We start from the raw sequence: 27,142 nt of genomic DNA on the forward strand, positions 1-27,142 counted from the left end.
TTTCAGGACAAAATACATGAAATTTCAAAAAGTTTATCTGGAGCTTTGCGCTCGCACTATTTAAATAGGGTTTGTGAGATTTTTAAATTTATGTAGTTTTATAAGAATAAAGCTAATAAGTGACTGTTATGAGTACCCCATCAAAATACGGCGAAAGATGGATCCGCCCTTGCTATTTCTTTTCTCGTTTTGTATTTGCTGTATCTGTGTTACAGGCTTATCCCGCCACAAGCTTTTTGCTTTTAGGAAATTATGCCTTCTTCTGTTAAAAAATCTTTTACGAAAATTATTTTTATGGATTAAATTGCAAATTGATATCATGTGAAAATGGAAGAAATTAATATTTATTTGAATTGAATTGAATTGAATCATCTTCTTCATCGTCATTATCATTATTGATGTGAACATAGTATTATCATTATTATTATTATTATTATTATTATTAGTAGTAGAAATAGCAGTAGTTGTAGTAGTAGTAGTAGTAGTGGTAGTAGAAGTAGTAGTAGTAGTAGCAGCAGTTGTTGTTGTTTTTGCTGTTGTAGCAGTAGTCGGTGGTTAGGTACATATAGCAAACATTACAACCCGACTTAAAACAAGCAAAATACAGAAGGTCTACTTTATTTCTTGAAAATTTATTATCACATAGTAATTGGGTTTCTTCTTTTTTTTTTTCAACATTGCAGCCACACACAATAAAGTGATTCTAGTGCTTGTAATATATGCCTATTCTACAAAGCGAAGCGAAATAAACAAATTATCTTAAAGAAATAACAGTGCATACTTCTATTTTAAAAGAAATTGTAAGATCAATCCAAATTTTCATGCAGAAATAGTTCATTTTTGCATATATATTTTATATTTTTGTTATATTCTTAAAGTGTGGTTACCAAATCGTGCAGCCAACGTAGGCTCAAAATAGGCTTAACTACATATGCCATGTATGCATGGAGTCTCAGAAGCAACATAATGTTATCAAACTGGGTATAAGTCCAAGTAAGATTTAGAAGAAATAGTATTAGTATAGGCCATGTCAAAATGATTGTAGATTGTAAAATATACAGTTTGAATAATCAAAGTGTTAGTTTTACCTTTAAAGCTTCTTGTTTATATGAAATGGTTATAGACCAAACGAGAGAGAATATAGAAAAAACAGCGCCCAATATCTCCGAAATAGCTGATTACCATCACATGAGCAAATTTTGTTTTATTCGTTCATTTTTTTTAGTTCATATATTATCGATCTGGCTTTATCAAGAACATAATGCAACAGAATAATAGTGTGACAAAGTACGAGAAGACATTTAACATTGTTTCTAATGATTTTTGTATCAAACCATAAATCAATTCAACTTTGGTCAGTGGTTTATGGATTCAATTAAACTTAGTATCCTGCTCGACACATTGATTGCAGAACTAATGAATATTTAGTATACAATGCAATTGTTTAACCGTCAAAACAGAGCATCAGTTGGGTGGCAGGGACAGTCGCTTCCTAAAATTTTTAAGAAGTGCTTTTAAAAAGAGAGGAAAGGGGGGAGTGAAAGACAATGAAAACAGAATTGAAGCTACTCAAATTAAAGCATGGATTATGCATCGTTTTCATACCCCACTATCAAGTTAGAAAAAAAGAATGACGTCATCTAAAAAAGGTCACCCCTCCCCTATTAAGACATCCGTGGTTAGTTCGCAGTCATCACGTAAAGAGGGAACACATAAATCTGTAATCGTAAACAATCAGCATTGTACGAATTACCATGTTTTACGGAAAAATCGTAATGCTTATATTATATTATTTTGTTATGTAAATAGCGTAAAATTTACGAAAGACCCGATTAAACGGCGACATTAATGAAAAAAAAACTTTTCACGGTAACCATACAGGTTCTATAAAGTTGCGTTCTGGCAACTTGATGCGCTACGTTTCACCGGCTTTTTACTGTAAATTTTTTTTCTTTGGGGTCTTCCTGAAATTTTACGCCATTTAACGTACAGTATTGGGCGGGAAATTACGGTTTATACGTAATCTCCCCGGAAAAATAATATGGTAATTTTAAAGACAGTCCAAACAACTGATACACTCGAAACAAAAATCAACAACAAATAGCATCAGTGTAATGAAGTAGAGAATTAAATAAGATTAAAAAAGAAGTAATCATAAAAAGCAAGAAGCACGTGTAAAATCTGCTACTGAAATTAGAAATTAATTCACAATTTGCCCTTTTTGAAATAAAATGCATGTAAGCTGGACGATAAGCATGTTTAAAAGAACAGGCGAGCTGGGAGACAGAAATATCTGGAATTTCGTATAATTCTTCGTATCATTATATTGCTGACGATCTTTTCCTTTCTCCTTCTTCATCATCTGCCTGATTCTTCTTCAAAATTCTTCCCATTTCTTAAGCTTCATTTTCATTTTCTGTCTCCAGACGGTTGTATCCTTTGGATGGTTTCCCGCGTGATCTCAACTTTCTCACTGTTACCATGGCAACCATGGTAATGAAGAATCCAGCGGCCGCCACCAGCATTATGTTGACTGGATTAGCCAACCGCGATGTGTCTGAGAGAGAGAGAGAGAGAGAGAGAGGGGGGGGGGAACGCTATTATTGATGAGCGTTTGCATGATATTTATACTCAAAAGTAAATTATTCTATTTTTTAAACCAAATAATGATGCGTCTATAGGCCTATCTTGTGTAACGCCTTTCGAAAGACCGGGAAAGTGATATTGAATATTAGGGGCGTCGGTTCGTGTTTCGGATAGAGGCAAAAGTAAAGAAAATGCCCCCAAAATTCTGCTCTCGGCTCGCCAAAGGATAATACAGAATTGTGAGCAAATGACAAATTGTATGTATATGCAAAATTTTTATGGTTTTATAGTGATTGCCAATGCTTTTGAAACATATTTGTATTGCATATTATGCAAGTATTGTTGGTGATTTTTTACCTGATGCTAAGAAAGAATGAATACTTGTAAGCAACAACGAGAGAAACAACGGCTTAAAGGCTCTCTCCGAAGAACCTGGTAAGGAGGATGAATGTCTTCAAACCCGGGTCACCGTGATCCGAAACTCCCGCTCTATACCGACTGAGCTATCGCGCTCTCTATGAATTCTCTATTCTATTATGACTATTGTTATTCATGATAGAATTCTACACGTGTTCTTTTTTGTAATAAATTGACGTCACATGTAGGCCTATTTTATAGATTGTCAATCACTTATTGTGAATGCCTTGTTTTATAATACTCTGAAATAGTCAATGATCTCAGAGATTACAAAAAGCCCTAAAATTCTTCACAATATTTGGATCAATATACCGACCGACACAGGCGAGGGGAATAAAACACACATTTATGTACTTATAGCCCCTAGGTAAATATAAAAATGATAAACATATCCAAGATATAAATGAAGACATAAATATGAAGAAAACAATCGAATTAAAATAAAATGTTATAGTGAGCTCACTGGCTTATATCGCTTTAATAATATTGTTTAAAGTATTGAGCACACCCTTAAAGTTTAAGCCCGTCATGCTAACAACTTTTGAAAAAAATGTTAAAAATAAGTTGTAACAGTTTTAAACAAATTGTTTAAAATCTTAAACAAGTTGTTAAAAAAAACCAAAAGTTTGAATAATACATGTAGTTGTTAGAGTGACGGGCTAAAACAAAACACTTAAAATGTAAACAGTTTTGTTTACACTGTAGATGGGAAAGCTCACCCATTGACCTGGCATGTTGAGTAGACATTGGACCGTTGGAAATGGTGTGTGGTTGCGAGCTCGAACCCCGAGCCTCGCCGGCTGCACGTCTTGCCCTAGACACACATCCCTGTGAGCATCGGGACGAGGGGTCATTGTCTTCGCAAACAAAGATGTCACAGTGAAGGAAGACCTTTTGCGCACAAACAAAATAGGATGATAAGAATTCTCGTTAGTATTAATATAAAATTAATAATAATGAATAATATTATTATGGTAAGGTTAATGGTTTTACAGTGCTTTAATGCTTTTTTTAAACATATCTTCGCATTTACAAAATTTTCGGAATACATTTTCTAGGGCGATCGTCCACCAAATGAACTTGTAAGATTTGTGTTTGAGAATAATATTGTTGAGAGCTATACAGCGACAGGATGAAGGAATTTCCCAAATTTGATGAGCGAAAATGTTGTTTTGGAGCACTTTATAATTTGAGTAGGGTGCTTAGCAGCATTTCCTATACATTTTTTCCAGTTTTCAAAATTTCGGAGGGGGGGGGGCAACGATCCTGACTGGGGCCAAATGCCCCCGTGCCCCCTCCCCTTGGTATCGCCACTGCCCCTGTCGCCCTTGATCCAAATGTGTTTTATTATTCCATGATAACGCCCCCTTACCTCGTGGTATTCACCAATGAAAGTAAAGGCATCGATGGAGAATCCTTTTAATGAGGCGTCTTCCTCGTGGAATTCAACGGTAGAATCAAGTCCACATCTGTGCGGATATAAGAAAAGTAATTAAAATCGACGAAAATATAAGGACGATAATAGATTAAATATTTATAATATAGATATTCCTCACCTATTTATAAATAAAAACTGTTTTCTCCTCGGTCAAATGTTTAAAGTGAAAGTTCCTCCCCCCCCCACAACAAAAGTTGAGGAGCAACGAGAAAAGTCAAGCAACGCTGAATGTTTCACCAAAGTCTGATGTAAAAATACGAAAGATATAACACTTTAAATTTTCACTTATTTTTACAAAACAGACATATCGGTATGCAAATGTTGCAACCGACGATGTCGCTCACTCACTATTAATTTTTGCATTTTATGAAATATGAAATATTTTGATTTTCTCGTCAATTAGCATGTCAATATCTATGTTCTGTTTTTAATGCTAGTTTCAAGACAGGTGAAATTCCCAGTGACTGGAAGATTGCCCGCATTACCCCATGTATATAAGAGCAAGGGGAACAAAGATGACATTCCTAACTAAATGTTGTATGTCACGTATCGAAAATGATTGAAAAAGGAGTTCAATTGCAATAGTAAACTATCTTAAAGAGAACGATATAATAAATGTAGATCAATGTGCATTTCTCTCTCACCATTCTACAACTACTTGCCTTCACCGGGTAATTGATGATTTTTACGAGGCTCTTAACAATAAAGAATTAATTGGTTCATGTTTTCTCGACATCTCAAAATGCTTCGACTGTGTCTTTGCACGCTGAATTAATTTTGGGGGATAATAATCACAATTGTTTCCATGTTATTTTCTTTAATTCAAGATTTACACATTGTACCATTGATACTTGTTATTAATATATAGAAGTTATCAAAGAACTACTGCCTTTTATTAGCTCATCAAATTTGAAGGTAGGGGACAAAACTATTTTTACGATTGTTGAATTTAATTGTACGAATGTCAAAAAAATGTACATTTCAAACAATAAATTACAATAGAAACAGTCAGTTACATCGTCAACATTCGCATTTTCACCTCACTGTGATGCGCAAATGACTGTTTCGTGGAAAAGAGTGAAACTTAGCAATGACATAACTTTCTTGTTTCACATCGAGTCCGATTTTGGTGGCATTTGAGGTACGTGTTATACTAAAGAGTGAGCCATAAAAATGTCCCAGTGGCTTGAAGTTGTTTTGTCTGAGGTGTGATCATTCAATCATTGATCTATTGATATGTCCTGATGGAGTTATCCTCCCGACATAATTTGGTATCATTTGCATAAGGATCTGTACATGCATGACTGACTACGAGACAATAGGTTACACGGGCCTAACTACAACTGGCAGGCCTAGATATTCATTCGAGCCAACCCATAGCTCAATTTTTAAATTTGATATTGCTGATTGACAAAAATGAATGAATATGACTGACAATCTAACACTGATTTTAGGGAGGGTACCTACTGAACTTCCTTTTTTTCCAAATTGGAAAGATATATCACCACTATGGAACTATATTTTTACTGGCGGAAGAATTAGGGCCATTTTACTCTCTCAAGTGATGAATTTGATCCCGTCAGGTGTAGTCTTCATAAATGCTGATTTATTTTTAAAATGAGCCGATCGAGGTACCCTTTTCTGGTCAGACATGGAATGTCAGACAATTATCCTATCCACTGGTGGTAAACATTCAACCCCCGAATTTCCTCCTTATTTATTATGAATTCTTTTTAAGTGCCACTTTAACACACGAGTCTATGGGAAATGAATCAGGCCTGTGAGCCCTATAGGTCGTAAATTTTCAGTTGCGCCAAGTTGCTAGATGAAGAATGAAAGTTTCACCAAAGTAACTGATTGAATACAGACAGATCCCTGCCCATCATTCAACCCCCTACACACCCACACACAACACATCACCTCTCTCGCACACACACACCCACATACATTCATTCACCCTCTCCACCCACACCACTGGTGTCGATCCAAGCGGTGAATCTAATGTTCAATGGTGGATGATCCATAGACCAAAAGCTTCAGTCTCTGTATTTTGGTTGTTCCGCTGAACTACGTTGGCTCCACTCACCATACATAGACTGAAGGGGATGGGGCCCCGTACCTACAGCCAACGTATAGTGAACTAGCGTTTTATAGATCGCGATTTAAAACTGTTTTTTAAGCAAAATTGAAAGTTTCATGGTTTCCATTATCAGGGAAATATAAATAAATTAAGTAATTGCATACCTTGGGCCGGAGTTATTGAAAAAAATCCTCTGGATGATTGAGAAATCTGTCATCTAAGACATTTTCACCTGACCTGACGGTTTTTCTTGCAAGTTGCCATCTTGAATGACGTCATTATCGTTATTAACTTAATGTCTCGAATCGATATATCGCGATTATAACTAGTACTAGTACTAGTATAACTAGTATCGTTTATCTTCGGTTTCGTTCGCATATGGAGCAGATCGTATAATATCGAAAGCAATATCGATATCACATTCGTGATTGTTGACGTTCGTTTGTAAATATTTTATAGTTTGGCTGCCATTTTGACCATTTTTATCGTGTTCAACCCAATTAAACATCGGTAAAGTATATTTTTCATGCCTTTTTCATCTATATCGTTTAAAGTATTTAAATGTTGGAATATAAATAATTAAAAGTTTGTTGTTTATACATCCTTAGATTGTAAATTCGATGTGTAAAATTACATCAAACTTTGGACTGTGAATTGACAAAAGGGAGGGAATGAGAACACATGCGAGCCCACACGTACACCCTACCGTCGGTAAATGGGGATTACAGTAAAATGTCAGAAATTGTTGAATAAATCCCCAGAAACGACGGTTATTCCTGTCTAGATGATCCATTGCTTCTTCCCCCACTTGAATAGTATGACGTCCCGGATCGACGCCAGTGACCCAACACACACGCTTCCTAAAAGCTTCCAAAACACTTTCATAAAGCAATGTTTACATTTTCTCATTTCCGCTCATCTCTCTGGTCATGTATTTTGTCGATCAACAATTGCCACCTGTCCCATTGTTTAACTTCAAAATGGAATGCCTGATTTGGAAGCAGTAAGTAATGTTGAATATTTCACACGTGTGTGTGGATGTGGGTTAACCAGAGAGCTCCGGGCCGTTCGCGGGCCGGAGCCCACAGGGCAACCATAGGCTGCCACGGGTAACATCGAGGCAGTAGCCAGACCCTCAAAAAAGGGGGGAGAGACCGCCTTCATTCACTCGCTTTCAAAAATGCAAGCAAAACTGGCCGATCGATATACCGAGGGCGCCTGCGCGAATTTCGCCGAGTCTAATTTGCGCATGCGCCATCGGTATATCGATCGGCCAGTTTCGCTTGCAATTTTGAAAGCGAGTAAACGAACGCGGCCTCCCCCCCCCCTTTTTTTTTTGAGGGTCTGGATACTGCCTCGATGTCAGGATTCTGCTGTCCGTTAGACCTTCATCCATAGAACTGGGAGGGGGGTGCATGATTTATTTTTCGTTTCATTATTTTTTGTGTCTTTTGGTACCCCAACCTCGAAGGTAATCATATAGTATTTGCTACCTGTGGCAGCCAATGGTTACCTTCTGGGCTCCGTTACGCTTCGCGGGCACCAACATATGAGGGGAGAATATCGTTATCAATAAATCATTTTTTCTGACTCCGTCTGTAGTATGATTAATTGTCTGATCCATGCAAAGATATTTGGCAGGTATAAACCCACTCCCGTTACCAAAAAAGGGAACCAAGTGCTTTACGCACAAAATATCGGCACTAACGCTTCACTCGAGCGCTAATTCGATATTTGTATAATTTATCAGCAAGCATCCGTATGTAATAAAGTACAAGAATATATATTTTTTTAAATCGTCGGCCTCGAACATAGTTACTTACCCGTCTTTAATGAAGGTATATTTCATTGGGTTCGCCGGGTAGACATCAGGCGTTGCCCAGCAACGATCGATTAACAGAGTCAGATCGGTCGAGGCATTCAGTTTTACCCCAAAGTATAGCTTTTGACCTAGATACACCAGCGCGTCGAGGTCCGGTGGCGGCGTGGTGAAATGCTCATCAGTGTAGCGACCGAGATTGAGCGAGAAACTACCATAACCCACCTCAGAGAAACTGACGATGCCAACTGTGGGCTTGTAGTTATTGCCCAGCAGACTGCGACGATTGAACGCGCAGATGACCGGGATCTTTAACCGGAAGTCACGGGTGATCAGCGAACCGTTTTCACCGGTCGGTTTGAAGTACGTCACGACATTGGAGTACGTGATGACAGCATCAGTTTGCTGTATGAGCAATATAAAGGGAATAAAAAGTGTTGCCTGTATCTGAGACTCGGGTTCCAGACTTTCAGGCCTCTTAAATACAGGGGGCTTGGACCCTGGGGAAGGGACTAAAGCCCCCCCCCCCCTCCACAAACATTCCTTTTTTCAGTGACCATACACAAAAATGTGTTCCGTACCAGACACATAATTGTGTAAGATTGATTAATAATCAAGAAGAACTCTAATCTTGAACTCTTACACTGTGAAAACAACGGTGTTGATTAAACACCAGCCCGGAATCTATATATGTCCACACCAGAGAAGTGTTAAACAATACCAGTTTGGTTTTGGTCACCATGTAGGTGTTTATACAACACCAATTACCATTCAAACAGTATTTATTTGATTCCAAACTGGTGTTGTTTCAATACTTCTCTAGTGTGGACATAATAGATATCGGGCTGGTGGTAAATCAACACCGCATTTTTGCAATGTACGTACACTGCAAAAACTCCGGTGTTGATTTAACACCAGCCCGGAATCTATATCTGTCCAAACCAAAGAAGTATTGAAATAACACCAGTTTAGATTCAAACCGATGCTGTTTTAATACTAATTGGTGTTGTATAAATACATATCTGGTGTTAGACCAAAACCAAACTGGTGTTGTTTAATACTTCTCTGGCGTGGACAGATATATATTTCGGGCTGGTGTTAAATCAACACCGGAGTTTTTGCAGTGTAATTATACACTATCATAGAATGGGGTACAAGGCTTGCCTAAATATTTAGCAAGTAGTAAATGACCAGATTCTCAAGAAGTAATCCATTAGTTTTGAGTGTTCCCGAAATTGCAAATTTAAATAATGGGATATTTATGAACATCGTCCAATCTAATCCAGACTGCTATAATGAACTTCATACAAAATCAGGTTATAAAGTTGAATGATAAAGGAGAATGGAAGCACGCACAGTAAAAGGACGAACAAAATTGCCAAATTTGCCAGAATAAAGCATATGTGTATTTTACGACGATGACGACGACGATTTAGGGTGGGGAAAGCATGACAAGATGAATGTTTTAGAACACTCAGAGGCGGTCTCCTGGGATGCTCGAGTGATTACCTGAGGGTTATGACAGTGCCCCCACCAACCCCAACCAGAGAACGTAATGAAGTTTGTGCCCATACGGTCGGAATGGTTATTCACTGTGGTGTGAAATTTTTACCTCGCTCTGTGTATTGCATTCATCATATCTGGTCGTTACAGCGATTTGTGAGCCACTGTAGTCGTAGCCGGTGCAACTCTGATCTTCGAAGTGGACATCGCCAGCGTCCCCGTTGTTCTCCAAGAGGGTTCTATCGAGAATGGCGGTCATGCTCATACTTCCACATGAAACAGAGGCTCCTGTGGATGTAGACATCAGTAAGCGCTTTTACGTGAAAATCAGTCGGGAGTTTACGATTCAGAAAGGAAACTTGCCGGTAGTCCCGATAATATATTAACGCCACAATACATTCGCACTAACGCTACCGCACTCCACATTTCTGATTTTCATGACATTATACAAGCAAAAACAACAAATGTCCCATGCCATGCTAGTGAGATCGTAAGATTCGATCTTAGGATGCGATCACCTTACGGGTATACTATGACGGTCGCAGACAAAACGTACATGTACATGGAGTTGGGCCTTTCAATGGAACCAGACACAATCTTTGAAAAAAATAATGATCGATATTAGCAGAATCTAAGGTCTTTGAAAAAGTTCACATTATCGAGTAAATATAATGACGAATATTGATAAAGAATTATGAAATCTCGGACATCATACCTGGTGCAATAGTTGTACTTGGTAGAATGCTTGTGGCGACTGCATGAGAAACAAGAAAAATAGTTATAAAACAACAACGATAATAATAATAACAATCATAATAATATGTAGATAATAAGCGGATGTATAGAATTAACGCCAAAAGTGTCAAATTGACCCCTTTCACACTCTATCTGGTATAGTTTGGGTTCAGTAAAGTCAATTTTTCATGTATTTCCTTAGCAACAAAGTTTCATTGGTGTCAAAAAAATAATGATCGATATTAGCAGAATCTAAGGTCTTTGAAAAAGTTAACATTATCGAGTAAATATAATGACGAATATTGATAAAGAATTATGAAATCTCGGACATCATACCTGGTGCAATAGTTGTACTTGGTAGAATGCTTGTGGTGACTGCATGAGAAACAAGAAAAATAGATGTATAGAATTAACGCCAAAAAGTGTCAAATTGACCCCTTTCACACTCTATCTGGTATAGTTTGGGTTTAGTAAAGTCAATTTTTTATGTGATTCCTTAGCAACAAAGGTTAGATGTTTTCAATACAAAATTGTTCATAATATCATTGGTGTCAATAAATATTTACATACATAATATATATATATATATTTACATTCTTATGAAACCCGTTCTGCCAATGACTTCCATTTTCCAAAGGTTCGAACATCATATGCTAAATCCACTCTTTTATTCACTGGCCCTAAACTGTGGAGTTCCTTACCAAAAGAAATTAAAAACTCAGTATCACTCCATTCCTTTAAACGTAATTTCAAAAAGTACCCGATTGATACTAATTTAACAAATAACAGTAGAGCTTAGAAATCAAACTTATCTTCCATTTTTTTGTATTGTTTATGTCATTACTTATTAAAGTTATCATTCTAAATTCTTTTCCTATACGTAACGCTGTTTAATTTTTTTTTATGAATGTGTTTATTTTTCTTAACTATTATTTTGAAAGTTATGAATGAGAGCCATATTCACATTTTGATAGCGCTTATTTGTTTATTTTATGTCGGGTGCCTGATTTTAAGACTTATTTTGTCTTCTTTTGCTCCCCCACAGTAATGTACATTTCTTTGTATTATTTTTGAACAACTCGGTTCACTTTCCTTTTTCAATTATGTTTGTTTCCTATTTTGTACATATTTGTAATGTTTTTATATTATTGTGGAAATAAATGATTTGATTTGATTTGATATATATACATATATATATATATATATATATATATGTTCTCTTCATCCATTTCTTTACAATATTTAAATAAAAGAGTTGCCAAAGCTGTTGTACATGTATAACTTTACACACATATATATATATATATATATATATATATATATATATATATATATATATATATATATATACATGTATATGAGAAATTATACATGTACAGAAGCTTCTTTCATTTAAACATGTTGTGAAAAGAAGAAATGTTCTCTTCATTCATTTCTTTCATAGTATACAGCATTTTATAAAATACATGAATATACAATTAATGTATATTTTTACCTGGCATGCCTGTAGTAACTGTGTCTGGGGCTGTAGTTTGCGGAGGAGGGAATGTTGGTTGAGGGACAGCACTGCTTGGTATAGCTGAAGAGAAATCCCAAAAATGAAATTTAAATGCACACGTTCAAGTACAATAAAAACGAATTCATATTGTATTCTCTCAGTAAAACCTTACATAAAACAAGTAAGAAAGTCAAAAAGGGGCCTAAGCTTTCGATCCTAGCAGAATCTTCGTCGGAGGCAAATAAGATACAAAGTTACAATACATGTATTATAAATTGACAGGGTTTTGATAAAAAAAAAACCCTTTTTTCCAACGAATTATGCAACTTTCTGTAAATCAATTTAAACTATACAGTATGATTTAAGCTCTTAATGTTTTAAATACACATTTGGAGGAAGAATCAAGAGATGACAACATTTTTTTTACAGAATTTCCATCATAAAAGTTAACATTTCCCTAAAATCAATGAATCATGGAATTGAATGCTTAAAAAAGAACCCTTAAGTAAGTTGAACCTCATACATGTACATTTACATGTAAACCCTGGGTATTATAAGTCTTGTCAATCTAGGGTATGGGGCCGACAAGAATTCGCACTATGGTAGAAAATCTATGGGGTTTCAAAGCTTAATTTCATTAGATCAATATGCTCTATCTAATTTCAATCAATTATGCCAATTTTAATATGTGGAATACAAATTTGGGTTTAAATCTGTAAAAAAGCACCAGAATTGCTTATTTTTTTTAATTAAAGAAATCTGATCAAATGCATATTCAGTATAAAAATATTTTTAATGTTTTTAACTGTTTCTTATACTTTTTTACCTCTTTATGTATTATCGTTTTATCGGAAATTCTTGGGCATGATTTTCCAATCATTAAACAAAAAGTACAAATAACGATACAGATACAAATTGTGGTGAGAATTCACATTATATTCATAAATGAAATCACGTTCTTGAGCAATTCGTGGTCTTACATGCACTTGTGTAATACCATAATCACATACCCATGCATGCATCCCCAAAATATTGTCCTGACTCTTGAACGATATGGTGTGGCCATATCGTGTTATGGATTTATCATATAAATTTCTGAGGGGAGAGAAGAAAATAATACACCACTTAAGAAATAAAAGTATAAAAATAAACATTCATAAAAAAATCACACCTACGCAAATTAACAACGCACAAGTATATGCGGTGTTTTAAAACACATAGTTTAAAACGTGCCAACCCTGCGAATCGATGTATAAAAAAGCCTTAAAATTAAAAATGACAGGTGGAAGAAAAAAATGTTTGGTGAGAGGTCGTTTGAATTCGAGGTGTGATTACAATCTTTTAATTTCAGGTGAATTATACGTTTTATGATATTCCTATACTTAGTTAAATAGTAAATAATGCGGATCAAATTTAACAGTAACCGTCGTTTAATGTTTGAAAAAGAGAAACAAAATTAAAAGATAATAAATACCTGGACAGTTATTGTCTGTTACAATGATGTCATCAACTGCAATAATTCCTTGTGTCGAAGCACCGACTTCGCCTATAAAGACGATCTAAAAAAAGAATGTTGAAAATAAATCATTAACACACAAAATGTGACGTGAACAGTTCAATTCTACTATTAGTAATCGATAGCCACATGATAGGATGTGCCCTTAAATAATTATATACCCATTATACTTTTAAAAAGTGGATTGACATATTCTTTCTATTTACAAAGGGTTTATAATTTACACGATAGAGACGTCTATTTCTTGCTGCTTGTTGTTACTGAAATGGCATTGGAGATAATAATTGAAATTGGTTGACAGAAGGGAATTGACCTTTTTAAATTCTTCCTGAAAGTTTCCTTAAATTATTTTTGCACGAGTTTCTGCATTCATCGTTAAACGAAATACAAATTCACAAAAACAAGCACAAAAATAATTGATGAAAGTGTGACATTTAGATGAAATAGGAGTGCAAGGGACAGCTTTCATAAGTAACACGAATGACTGGATAAAAGCCATTTCTCTGTATAAAGGGGAATGCTTCACATAAGGGTTTTATGCACTTTAGAGGAAAAGTATCTACGTAAAAAAGGATGCCCTGAGGCTCCTAACTCCCATCTTCATCTCTGATCCATCCCCTAGTAAATGCATATTTATTTAAATAATTTGTACGGGAAAACATTGTTGCTGATTTATTGAAAATAAAGCCATGTAATACCCTGTAATCGTAGTCTCGTGCTACAGACACTTGTCCGTAATTCCATGAAGCACCCTGAGTCGAGTCTAACATCCATGCAGTGACGTCATCAGGGAACCCACTCCTCTCTTGCGCAACGGTGAGGGCGCCAGCATCATTCCCTTCGAGATAATACCAGAAGGTAACACACCCCCTGGTTCCTGTCAGCGCATTGAAGTGTGGACTGACCATGCGCGCGGTTGTACCAAGGGTCTCATTGGTCTGATCAAGGTATACGTAATAGCCTGTACACAGAAAACGGAGTGTAAGAGAGAAAGGGTTATATTCTCGTGTGAAATATCTCAATACAGGATAAAAACACAAATAAAAATTGTTTCATAAGATTGTAACCCCCCCCACACACACACACATACAATCCGTTTTGAATTAAATTCGCAATGATAAGCACGGTCATTTCCTATCGACGGACGTCCAAACTGAATTATTTTTCATGTTCTAGGCAGCACTAGATTTACGCAACACCTTTGGGACGCGACCTCTTGGTAAAAAAAATGTCGATATGCACATGCGCAGAACAGTTATTCGTTATTTTGTTCAAGCGCATAACGGCATTTCTGACCAGAGTCAGGTGTCGCAGAAATCAAAGCTCAAATTAGAGCTGCCCTTTTATGTGTACATATATGTTTATATACCTAAAGAGGAGCCGAATGTATGATCGAACGGGGGTCCGGTGCCATTGATTGTGCCTTGTTTTCTTATCCAATCGAAGTCGTCAACTGTGACGTCATTTATCCATGTACAATAGTCTTCTTCAAAGTCGCAATCACCTGTGTCAAATGAGCAGAGAGACAAAAAAAAATTTAAAAATGAAAAAAATAATGCTCTGGGTAGGTTTTTAGATAATCCGAACAACCTGACCCTAAATGCTTGCCAAGGTTTGTCGAATTTCTTTCAATTTAAGTAATAGTAAATAATGACCTACGAGCCATTATTTTGACTGTAAAGAACTCCAAAAATCTTTAGCCGTAGAGAAAGAGAACATCATTTCTCTTTCATCGTGTTACATGAAATATCATGATAACTTGACGGACGCACATGTTTGAAAAAAAGGTATATTCTGAATACTAAGACGTCGATTTGTTGTAATGCGACCACAAATATTTGTTTTCTTTTTATAGTCTGATTACGCCATTAATGGTGTCAACAGGTAATTATACATAATTAAAAACATTTCACTTCACAATTATACAAACATACAAATTAGTAGATATTAAGAAAATAATAAAGGCGGCAAAATCTTTGGATGAGATGTATTTTTATGCAATCAGACATGAAATATTTTATTGTCAAACGGTCCCATAAACCAGAGTTAAAGGTCAAGTCCACTACAGAAAAATGTTGATTTGAATCAATAGAGAAAGATCAGACAAGCATAATGCTGAAAATTTCATCAAAATCGGATGTGAAATAAGAAAGTTATGACATTTTAAAATTTCGCTTATTTTTCACAAAATAGTTATATGCACAATTTATTCACATGCAAATGAGAGAATCGGTGATGTCCCAAGATCCCAAATTACTCATCCTTTTTCATGATTTACAAAACATGAATAGAGTGTCTCGTTCTGTAGGTCTAAATCTCGAAATTTTCCGCTCGCATCAATTGTTTAGTTATATTCTGGTTTAGTTACAAAAGGTGCTTAGAATTTCAATTCTTAATGTAAAAATGTCGAAAAATTTCGGCTCGCGCTTCGCGCTCGCATATTTTTTTTAATTCTACAAATCACTAATGTCTTCATGGCTAACTGCATGCAGTCTGTACCAGGTACCTTTTCCATTCGTTTATTTCTGCTCACACTTCGCGTTCGTAGTGATTATTTAGTTGCATACACATCTTTTTAAGGATAGCAAACATTTAGGTAAGAATACATAAGATTCCCTCCCCCCCAAAAAAAAAAAAAAAAAAAAAAAAAAAAATTTGCCAGCGCTTCGCGCTTGAATTATATAAATGAGGATTATGATATCATATATCATATATCTATGTTGATTAATAAGAATTAAGAAGTGAGTATTAGGACAACTCCTTCAAAGAAACCAACTAGCACATCAATGATATGGAGCTCATCCGGCATCTCGCAACGAAATTTAACACAATTTTACTTTCAGCCAAGTTGACACTGTTCATGCGAATTATATTGGTGACATAAATTGAGGATATAGAATTAAAATTGATGAAGAAATTACATAGAAGCACTTTTTGTGATCTATGAATAAATTTCATAAAATTCAGCATAAATAATTTTCAAATCGTTGATGTGGTTTACGGTACACCATGTGGAGTATTATAGAAACAGTGGATAGAAGTCATATTCAGGACTACATTCAAGAAAGATTACTCTACTCTCACATTTCCACTTTCTCGCCTATCCATTTATTGATTTTTCTTCTTCTTCTATCCACTGTTTCTATAATACTCCACATGATATACGGTAAACCACATCAGCGATTGCACATGCCACCATGCAAACCTTCAAACAACATCCAAATAATTTTCGAGTCCAAATTTAAAAAATCTGTGCAGAAGTTTGGTGAACCTCATAAAGCTCTACCAGATGGAAGAAAAAAAAAATAATAATCGATCAATAAATAAAAAAGAAGAAGCATTTTATATGAATTGTTGAAAATATGCATGAATTAATTTCGCATAAATCAGCATGAAAATTGTTCTCGTCAAAATTTCGAAATTCTGTGTAGAAGTTTGGTGAACCTCATTAAGCTCTACCAGATGGAAGCAAAAAAAAATTAAAATCGGTGAACAAATAAAGAAGAAGAAATATTTTTTGTGAATTTTGAAAAATCCTCATAAATTAACATATTTAATGAGTTTCAAAATTCTGTGCAGAAGTTTTGAACCCCCCCCCCCCCCCACAAAATGCTATCATATAGTGCAAACAGAATTGAAATCGGACCAGAAATGCCGAAGAAGAAGCCTTTTAAAACTGTGGACGGACGACAGACGACGGACGCCACGCCACGACAAAAGCTCATCTGGCCCTTCGGGCCGGATGAGCTAAAAATCATCTTTGAGCGGCCGATCGGTAAAAATATGGCTTAAATATCCCCCCCCCCCCTCTAATTGGCGAAGGCTGGATCAGCCTTTGCTCTCTGTTGGTATTAAATAGATCACAAGGGCGGCATTGTTTCAAAGGCAGAAGTTCTTCAAAAATGTATCAAAACTCACCTTGGGAAAGACAAGACCCGCTTGTAATTCTGATGTCATCAATTGCTATGTCAGACGTGTAACTTGATCCAGCGACCCCTTCAAATACAACCTTATAAGAAAAGAGAAAACTAACACGCCATATAAAATACTACTACTACTACTACTACTACTACTACTACTACTACTACTACTACTACTACTACTACTACTTATACTACTACTACTACTACTACTACTACTACTACTACTATACTACTACTACTTTTACTACTATTACTACTACTACTACTACTACTACTACTACTACTACTACTACTACTACTGCTGCTGCTACTACTAATACTACTACTACTACTTCTACTACTACTTCTACTACTACTACTACTACTACTACTACTACTACTACTACTACTACTACTACTAGAGACTACTTCTACCACTAAAACAAGTACTATATTACTGCGACAACTGTTGCTATCATTGTCATAATAATTATCAACTTGTTTTCCCTTTCTCCATACCCGATAATCATTGACAGTGGGTGCTAAGAACCTGTCGATATACCACTGGTTCCCCTGGTTTGAGGACTGAGACCAACTTGGGAGAAGCTGAAGTACATTTTCACCCGGCTCCACGATGTACACATTGAGCGTCCCGATTGTACTGCCGTACATGTGGTAGTAGAACTCGATGCAGTGACCGCCAGCTACCTGGAGGGTTGGCGACCAGAGGCGTGCCTCATCTCCCAGAGTTTGAATGGACGTTTCGATGAACATGTAATAGCCTGGAAGGAAAACACAAAACCTCATTAGGGGCAGATTTCACAACGAGTTTATGCAACTGTGGTAGCTTGTATGGCAGTTACACGGTAGCAACACTTCACAATCAAGGTTTTCAAGGTAGTTTTTAAAGAAGTTATGATGGTTGTAAAGACCCTTTTACACCTTCACGGATGCAACACGGATCATCCCGGATTGTCAATCCGGGGTCATCTGTGTACAGTCCGGGATTACCGTGTACACACCGGCTACTGATCCGGCGCCATCCTTGATGGACCGGCATATCCGGGACAAATTAAGATTGAACATGTTCAACACGGACGGATATTCATCCGTCTCTATCCTTGTAGCCACCTTGTACATCCGTGAGCTACTGAATGCATACAAACCGGGAGGTCCTTGTTAATACCGGCTTTATCCGTGGTCGAAAATTTTCCAATGTTTGCGTACATGAACTAGTCCGTATTCATGGCCATGTATGTGCACGTTTCAGACGTTGCAATTAGAAACTTCAATCTTGGCGAATGCTCTAGAGATATCCCAGTAGAGACTTGTAAGGAGACTGAAAGGAGGTCCCTGTAAGAACATCCGTGTATTCCATGACTCCCAGAAGCTTATCAAGCAGATCCCTAGTGTTACATTGTCTATCCTTATAGAAACCACACTTTTCCGTACACTTCCGTGTAAATACCCAGTTTAATCTGTATTCACTCCGGCAATGGTAGAAAAATATCAATTTGGCACCCCGGATCTCAACGGATTGAGATCCGTGATGATCCGCGTTGCATCCTTGGAGATGTAAAAGGGGCTTATGTCTTTATATATTAGGCCCGGATAAATAGTTCAATGAGTTCATGATTAATAACATCTCTACAAAAAGCGTTCGAATAAAGCATTGGAATTTTCCAGTATCAGCAAATATTATTGTAGTTATGGAAGTTATATTTTTTTTGTCTGTACTTTTAGGTAATTTGTTTAAAGGGGATAACCTTTATGGGCCTATTGTAATTTTACTTTGGTTATCCCCACTTAACATAACGTTTTTTTATACTTTTATTTAACTACTTAAATGATTTTGATGGAAATTTGCTATATTCAGAATTTAAAAATGCAATTCATTTCAGTTAAACAATATAATAGAATTGGTTGAGTGTCAGTAATTATGAGGAATTTGGAACCATTTGGACACCGGTCCAGCAAATGTTTTGTAATGCAACTCTAAATTGCCTCATCTCACTTTCCTTTCCTGAGACAACTCCGAGGTTGATCGAATCATTTATCGCTGGGACATATAAAGTTCGCTTTCCCCCATGACAATCAGTGCTCTTTATTACTCTCCATTGAAAACTGACGCCTATATTGCTTTAAATTTAAAATTAGAAAAGCACAGTTAAAAAAGTAAAAGGAAAATGACCGACCAGCTGAGGTGCCGAGGGTGTGGTCGTTGGGCGGGCCCGTGCCTGTAGAGGGAGTGTTCGCACTCTGTCTCAACCAATTAAAATCGTCGCTGCCAGTCTCCTGGTAGTATCCACAGATGTTGGGATCCTCGAAGTCGCACTCATGGGTCACTGTTGAAGAGTAAGGTGTAGAAAAATGTTTAACATGGAATATTGTTCAAGGATGCAGTTGGGTATCGGTTCCTATAACAGACTTATATAGAATAATTATATTTTTGACGTTTTTTTTGTTAATAATTAAAATTAATAGGACCCTATCCGGTATGAATGAATAAGATGTTGTATACTGGATCTGCAAAATGGTACACGGAAACTGTTTGGAGCCCATCTGTGGTAGTGTCACGTTGAAAAATGCATTTTAAAAGAATGTAAGTTGAAACAAGGACAGTGAGGGAGAGAAAGAAAGGGAGAGCAAAGAGAGAGAGAGAAAAAAAAAGTGTCTATAGAATGTGCCATTGATGGTGAGGAGTTAATCAGCTGTGCAAGACATTATTGTCTTGACCTAGCATTGTGTCTTTTAAATAGCAGGCGTAGCAATACACCTAATTACTTAGGTTAGTACATTGTATGTGTATTCATAGTGTCGAGGGAGGTGACACACGTCTTCTTGAACACCATGAGGAAAGGATAGTTGGTTCTGGCTGCTCTGGAAAATGCAGTCGAACTTGCATCGAATCCTTGGTTTGAATTGGTTGTCGATCAGCGTTACCATGATAGTTATTGGATGACGAAGTTACCATATATTAACTTTTATGAAACGGGGCCAATGCTGCTCCACAGGGAGTGCATATGGCGCACTTTAGCACTATGTGGGACAGAGTGGGACAGCCCTGTGATGGATCCTAAGAGTTTAGACGGGTCAATACATGGTTTGACCCGGAACAAATTGCAGCAAATGATTTTTCAACTGTTTGTGGCAGTACTTGACCTCAGGAATAACATACCAAAAATCTACCGAAATCCGCATACGGGAAAGTAGTTATTTTCAAGATGGCGTATAAGATGGCCGCCATTCAATGTAAATGGATATATCTCACTCATTATCAACCCTATAATCCTACTTTGGTTCATATTCCATGGTCCAGTGGGTAAACGAATTTAGTGATACAAGTTAGAGTGAATATTTGCACTCAGGGGTACCTGGAAAATCCAAGATGGCGCCCAAAATGTCTTCCGTGGCCCAAAAAAAAAAATCCACAATTCATCTATTACTTACTTAAGTGGCTTTAATTTGCTTTCTATTCAATTGTTTTTATGGTGAATTATACATCAGGACAGGTTACAAGGACAGCAAGTGGTCTGGTGTATCAAAAAATCAAAGATGGCATCCAAAAATTTGAGTTTAAAATTGCTATTAATACTTAAAGTGGATATAGCTCATATCATATCCACCTGGGAGATATGATTTTGGTGTCTAGACCATGGTTTCAATGGTCAAATAATACATTGGGACAAGTTACAATGACAGTCAGTGGTCTGGTATGTTCAAAATTCCAAGACGGCTTCCAAAATTGGAGTAAAAAAAAGCTATTACTACTACTAAAAAAAAAACCCAACATAGTTTGTTCAATACCCGGGAATATTATTTCTGTGCCCATACCATGGTTAAATGAGTGAAATAATAGATTGGGATAAGTTACAAGGACGATGGGTGGTCAAGTATGTCCAAAAGTCCACAATGGCTAAAAAAAGCATAAATTGGCCGCTGGTATTTATAAATGGAAATAGTTCATTTAATATTTGTGAAGGGCATATTATTTTGATGTCTATACCATGTTTTTAAACTAGTAACAAGGACATTCATTGGTCCAGTATGTCGAAAATCCAAGATGGCTTCCAAAAATCGAAGTCTAAAATGACTGCTGTTATTTTAAAAATGGACATAGTTCTTTTAAAATCCACCAAGGAGATGTGATTTTGGTTTCCACACTGTTTTCTGGTTAAAATAATACGTTTGGACTGGTTACATTGATCTGCAGTTGTCCAATTTGCCTAAAAATACAAGAGGGTTTTCAAAAAACGGCATTAAAACGACTCATATCACTAATAATGGTCAGAGTTCTACAATATCTATCTGTAAGAAATGTTGGTGTCAAAATTGTGGTATGACTGGTCAAATAATATATTCGGACAAGTAACAAGGATGGTTAGTACTACATTATAAAAAAAATCCATGGTGGATTCTAAAATTTCATAAAAATTGGTGCTCTTACCAACTCATGAAACAATATGATAATTTATCACCATGCATTTGAGTGTAGGCACCAATATTATTTCTAACCGGTGGATATTGTTTGAAGTGTGTCCATTTTTAAGTAACAGCACTCACATTGGAACCCATTTTTGAAGCCAACATGGATTTTAAGGCAAAAACAATTAACTGCATATCATAGTAACCAGTCCCAAAGTATTTTTGACCCTTGAAACCCTGTGTAATCACCAAAATAATATCCCCAAGTAACAACAGTCATTTAAAGCCATCTTCGATTTTCTGACTGTCCTTTCGACTTGACCGAATATATTACTTGAACCTGTAAACTCTAGTATATACACCAAAATCATACCTCCTATGCATATTTCTAATAAACTATGAATACTTTTAAGTAACAGCCGTCAATTTACACCCGAATTTTTAAAGTCACCTTGGATCTTTTTAACATACAGATAACTGACTGGTCGTGCAATTTACCCTACTGTACTACCTGGCCCTTTCAACCACGGTATAGACACAAAACTCATATTCCCCTGACATATATGAAACAAACTATGTCCTTTGATAAGTAACATCCTTGTTTGGAAGCTGTCTTGGAATTTTTGACATACCAGACCGCTGTCATTGTATCTTGTCCTTTTATATCATTTGACCTTTGAAACCATATTTTAGACACCGAAATCATATCTCACAGGCGGATATAAAATGAGCTATACCACTTTAAGTATTAGCAGCCATCTTAGAATCAATTTTTGGAAGCCATATTGGATTTTTGGTCATACCAGACCACTGACTGTCCCTAAAAATTGCCCTAATGTATCATTTTAACCCTTGAAACCAGTGGTTAAGACACCAAAATCGCATCTCCCAGGCCGATATGAAATAAACTATGTCCGCTTTAAGTAACATCAGTCAATTTAGAATCAATTTTGGACGCCAACATATTTTTTTTTATCACAGGCCAATGACTGTCCCTGTAACTTGCCCCAATGTATTGATCGACCCTTGAAACCAGTGGTTTAGACGCCAAAATCTCATCTTTCAGGCCGATATCATGAGCTATGTCCGCTTTTAGTATCAGCAGCCTGTTTTTATGAATTTTTGGAAGCCATCTTTCGATTTTCGGACAAACCAGACCACTGACTGTCCTTGTAACTTATCCTATATCATTTGACCCTTGAAACCAGTGGTTTAAACATCAAAATCACATCTTCCAGGCCAAATCGAAATGAGCTATGTCGATTTAAGTATTAGCAGCCATGTCAGAATCTTTTTTTTTTTTGAATCCATCGCGGATTTTTGCACAAACCAGACCACCGACTTTCCTTGTAACTTGCCCCAATGTATTATTTGACCCATTCAACCACGGTATAGACACAAAAATCAAATTTCTGTATATTGAGCAAACCTCTGTCGTTTGTTTTAAGTAGCAACAACAATTTTAGACTCCATTTTTGGAAGACATATTTGATATTTTAACATACTGGACCACTGACTGTCCTTGTCACTTGTCCCAATGTCTTATTTGACCATTGAAAACATGGTCTACACACCAAAATCATCATGTCCCAGGTAAATATGAATGAACTATGCCCATTTTTAGTTATCAACAGGCATTTTAAACTCCATTTTTGGAAGCCATCTTGGATTTTTGAACACCAACTTGGATTTTTTTTTTTGCACACCATCCCACTGGCTTTCCTAGTCACTTGTTCCAAGTACTACGTCACCATTAAAACCATTGAATAAAAACCAAATTGAACCCACTTAGATGAATTGTGGATTTTGAGCCTACGGTAGTCATTTTGAACGCCATCTTGGATTTACCAGGCACACTGGAGGGCTTATAAGTCACCCTAGCCTGTATCAACAATGTTTTACCCCCTAGACCATGGAATATGAATCGAAATAGGATTTTAGGGTGGATGAGGAGTGAGTTGTATCAATTTTGAATGGCGGCCATCTTGGACGCCATCTTAAAAATAACCACTTTCCCGTATGCGGATTTAGGTAGATTCTTATTATGTTATTCCTAAGGTCAAATAGTACAAAAACCCGGTGAAAATCATTTGTTACAATTCTTTCGGGTAAAGGTATAGTTATAATGATCACTTGTTTGCCGCTCAATACACGTCATATTGTTATAACGATTTAATAAATTTATATTACTACTACCACTTCTACGGTTTGAATAAAAATACTACTACTACTACTAATACTACTACTACTACTACTACAGCAACCACTACGACTACCCCTACAACTACTATTATTATCATTTTTTATTATATCATCATTATTTTGTTTTTGTCATTTGTTTGGCGTCTCTCCTCACGATATATACTCTTTAACTTATGCGAATAGTGAAGTGGGTGCTTAACGTGCAAAGCTGGTGACTCTCCTCTACACATGGCCTCCATATAACGTCCTTTCGGAGGGACGGAGTGTTTTCCACTGTAACATAGCCTGCATCTTTGGAACAGGGGAGAGACGTTTACACACAATGCACTGGCTTCAGTTATCCGCCTGGGGTGAACTCGAACCCAAGATCTTTTCAACAGGCAGACGCTTTACCGACTGAACTTTTCTTATCAGCCGCAACATTTTTAATGATTATGATATGTGATTAGTGAGGACACGATAAATGATAAATTACAATAACAAACTACCTTGTGCACAATATCCTGAGGAAATCGTGACGTCATCAATTGCTAAGTCGCTTGTAAAGCTGGACCCAACTATTCCCTCAAACGTAACCTTAAAAGGATCTATGTCTCCACGTGTGATGTCAACCTGGAATAGTCAAATAAATAAAAAAAATAATATATATATAAATATGTATACCAATTAAAATTTCCTTTGTCGGGTGAAGGTGGGTTTTGAACAATGACAAGCCGCCATTGCCTCAGCTGGATCAAAGCTATTGCTTTGATACAGTACACGTATGGGAGAAAGCTCTCTCTCCCCCTCTCTTTTTCTCTCTCTCTCTCTCTTTGTGTGTGTATATATATATATATATATATAAATTGGTGATGCCGAAAAAATGTCTCCGCCGGGAATCGAACCCGGGCCCCCAGCTTTGAACGCCGGTGCCTTAACCACTAGACCACAGAGACGGGTTAGTGGCTAGGGCGACCCCGATCCGACTTTACACATTTATATATATATATATATATATATATATATATATATATATATATATATATATATATATATATATATATATATATATATATATATATATATATATATATATATATATATATATATATATATATATATAGATTGATTGATTGAATTTATTTTTTCTTCATTTCAAACAAATTGACAAAGTAAGTAGGAACAAAACACAATATGAATAACAGAAATGAAAAAAAGGGAACTCACTGGAAAGCTTCGCTTGTTTATGTGAGTCCCCTGAAATAAATAACTGATTAAAATTTATCAAATACAAATATAAATTAACAATGTTCAATAAAATATTTGAAGACTACTAATGGGGTCAAGCTTCGTATGTTTATGCAATATACAAAAATTAATACATTGAAGACAATATATTCATACCCATGGTATACAGATATATATATATACAAGATAACAATTCAAATATTGTACGTAAGATAAATTTAACAAGACAAGAGGGAATATTAACAGAGAAAAAAAACACAAAACAAAACAAAGACAGTGTACCGAAGAGGACAATACAGGACAAAACAGGACATATATATATATATATATATATATATATACACACACAAATTAAATTAAAATGTATCAAGTTCAGGGAAAGTGATCGATGTTTCAACTGAAGCAGAGCGTTACAGGAATTTTCCTCACCTCTGGTCTACCAATGGTTTCGCGCCTTGGTCAAAGGCGGCTCATCAGGACACTGAAGCTAGTTGGATTTGGTGGGGGCCCTCGGTTGGGGCAATGGGTGCATTTCACGGTCCGGCGGTTCTTTGTTCCTTCTTTTGTGACGGCATGTGCTGATTAGTTCGGACCTTCGGTTGAGTGAGTTTTTTCTTGTGCGTTGCGATTAAGAGTTTTTCGTCTAAGCATAGGTTGCAGATTCCACTTCCCCGCATTGCCAAGTTGGATTTTTTCCTTATTGCCCATTTTAGATTATATTGTTCCCCTTTCTTTTGTAGATCCCATATGTATTTAGATAGTTCTGTTTCGTTTTTTATATTTCTCGTTTCGGAAAGATTTTGTGTGATTTCTGAATCTTTCTTTAAAAGTTCCCCCTGCTAGGCCAAAGTACACTTTGGTGATTGCATCTCTTTGGCCGTGTGTGACAGATTTTCTTTTGATTTTCTGATGACTTTTCTGATGAAAAAGAGAACCCTCCGGAAAAAAAACAAGCGACTGCCGAGTGATGGAAGACTGCCCTCTAAGGGGAAATTGCCTGACCAAGTCGATAATATACAAAGCATCTGTCACACACGACCAAAGAGATACAATACACAACATCAATTGTATATATATATATATATATATATATATATATATATATATATATATATATATATATATATTTATATATATATAATGACTATACGAAACTGCAGTTACTGAAAAGTGCTCAACTACATGTACATATAGGAGTTTCATGTAGTATAGTAATAGGGTGGAGCGAGTTGCTTAGATTTTAGTTGTACAGACTGTTTCCCCCTGAGGGTTCATCAGCAACTAAATCAAATTTAATGTTGAACTAAAGTACAGTTAAAGAGAACAATAACTCTAGTGCAGTCAAGCAAACAAACAAAAAACACAATGTAAGGGGGATAAATGACTACAGTGAACAGGTAATAATAGCTATTCTTTAAACTGAGTAAGGAGAATTGGGGTAATGTTGGGGTGGAGTGGGTTTGACACATAAGGGGGGGGTGTTCTATGGTTAACCATAACCTGAAAGTAAAAATTTATTCTTGTGTTTACAAGTTGAAATGAGTTCTGTTCTTGAGTTTATCATTGCTGCTTTCTTGGCCGTGATTATGTGGTACTTCTCCCACAGACACAGGTTGCATCTCTTTGTTTTGGGTGAGTAGGGCTGCGAATGTCTTACGATTCTCCATTTGACTGAATAGGGCGTTCCTTCATCATTCAGTCTCCATATGTACTCGCTGAGCTTAGTTTGGTGCCGTTTCCCCCGATTGGTGATGCTTGCTTTGTGGTTAGCGTACCTTGTCTTGAATGGAGTTG

At 36.4% G+C, this 27,142-nt stretch overlaps 1 protein-coding gene across 1 annotated transcript; it reads right to left on the bottom strand.

Annotated features, from left to right (window-relative positions):
- Positions 1–613: 613 nt before the first annotated feature.
- LOC129278284 (ZP domain-containing protein-like) lies at positions 614–25,915 on the bottom strand. The gene is made up of 16 exons (XM_064110177.1): positions 25,778–25,915; positions 24,610–24,733; positions 19,690–19,839; positions 18,014–18,276; positions 17,511–17,601; positions 14,962–15,096; positions 14,291–14,553; positions 13,551–13,635; positions 12,074–12,157; positions 10,915–10,953; positions 10,559–10,597; positions 9,953–10,131; positions 8,345–8,745; positions 4,376–4,472; positions 3,723–3,894; positions 614–2,557 (listed from the first exon to the last, which is right to left on the bottom strand). Exons 4-16 carry the CDS (start codon positions 18,266–18,268, stop codon positions 2,397–2,399), a joined length of 2,001 nt encoding a protein of 666 aa, XP_063966247.1. The 5' UTR covers positions 18,269–18,276; positions 19,690–19,839; positions 24,610–24,733; positions 25,778–25,915; the 3' UTR covers positions 614–2,396.
- Positions 25,916–27,142: the final 1,227 nt, after the last annotated feature.

Source organism: Lytechinus pictus, chromosome 15 (assembly GCF_037042905.1).
Source record: "Lytechinus pictus isolate F3 Inbred chromosome 15, Lp3.0, whole genome shotgun sequence".
Classification (NCBI taxonomy): Eukaryota; Metazoa; Echinodermata; class Echinoidea; order Temnopleuroida; family Toxopneustidae; genus Lytechinus; species Lytechinus pictus.

What these genes read in the sequence shown, in the direction of transcription:
- LOC129278284 (XM_064110177.1), bottom strand. Translation starts at nt 18,268, where the DNA reads ATGTTCATCGAAACGTCCATTCAAACTCTGGGAGATGAGGCACGCCTC. An exon ending in CCACTGTCAATGATTATCGG is followed by an intron (nt 17,602 to 18,013) that starts GTATGGAGAAAG and finishes TTTTCTTATAAG; the next exon opens with GTTGTATTTGAAGGGGTCGC. An exon ending in AATGCAATACACAGAGCGAG is followed by an intron (nt 8,746 to 9,952) that starts GTAAAAATTTCA and finishes TTGCTCATACAG; the next exon opens with CAAACTGATGCTGTCATCAC.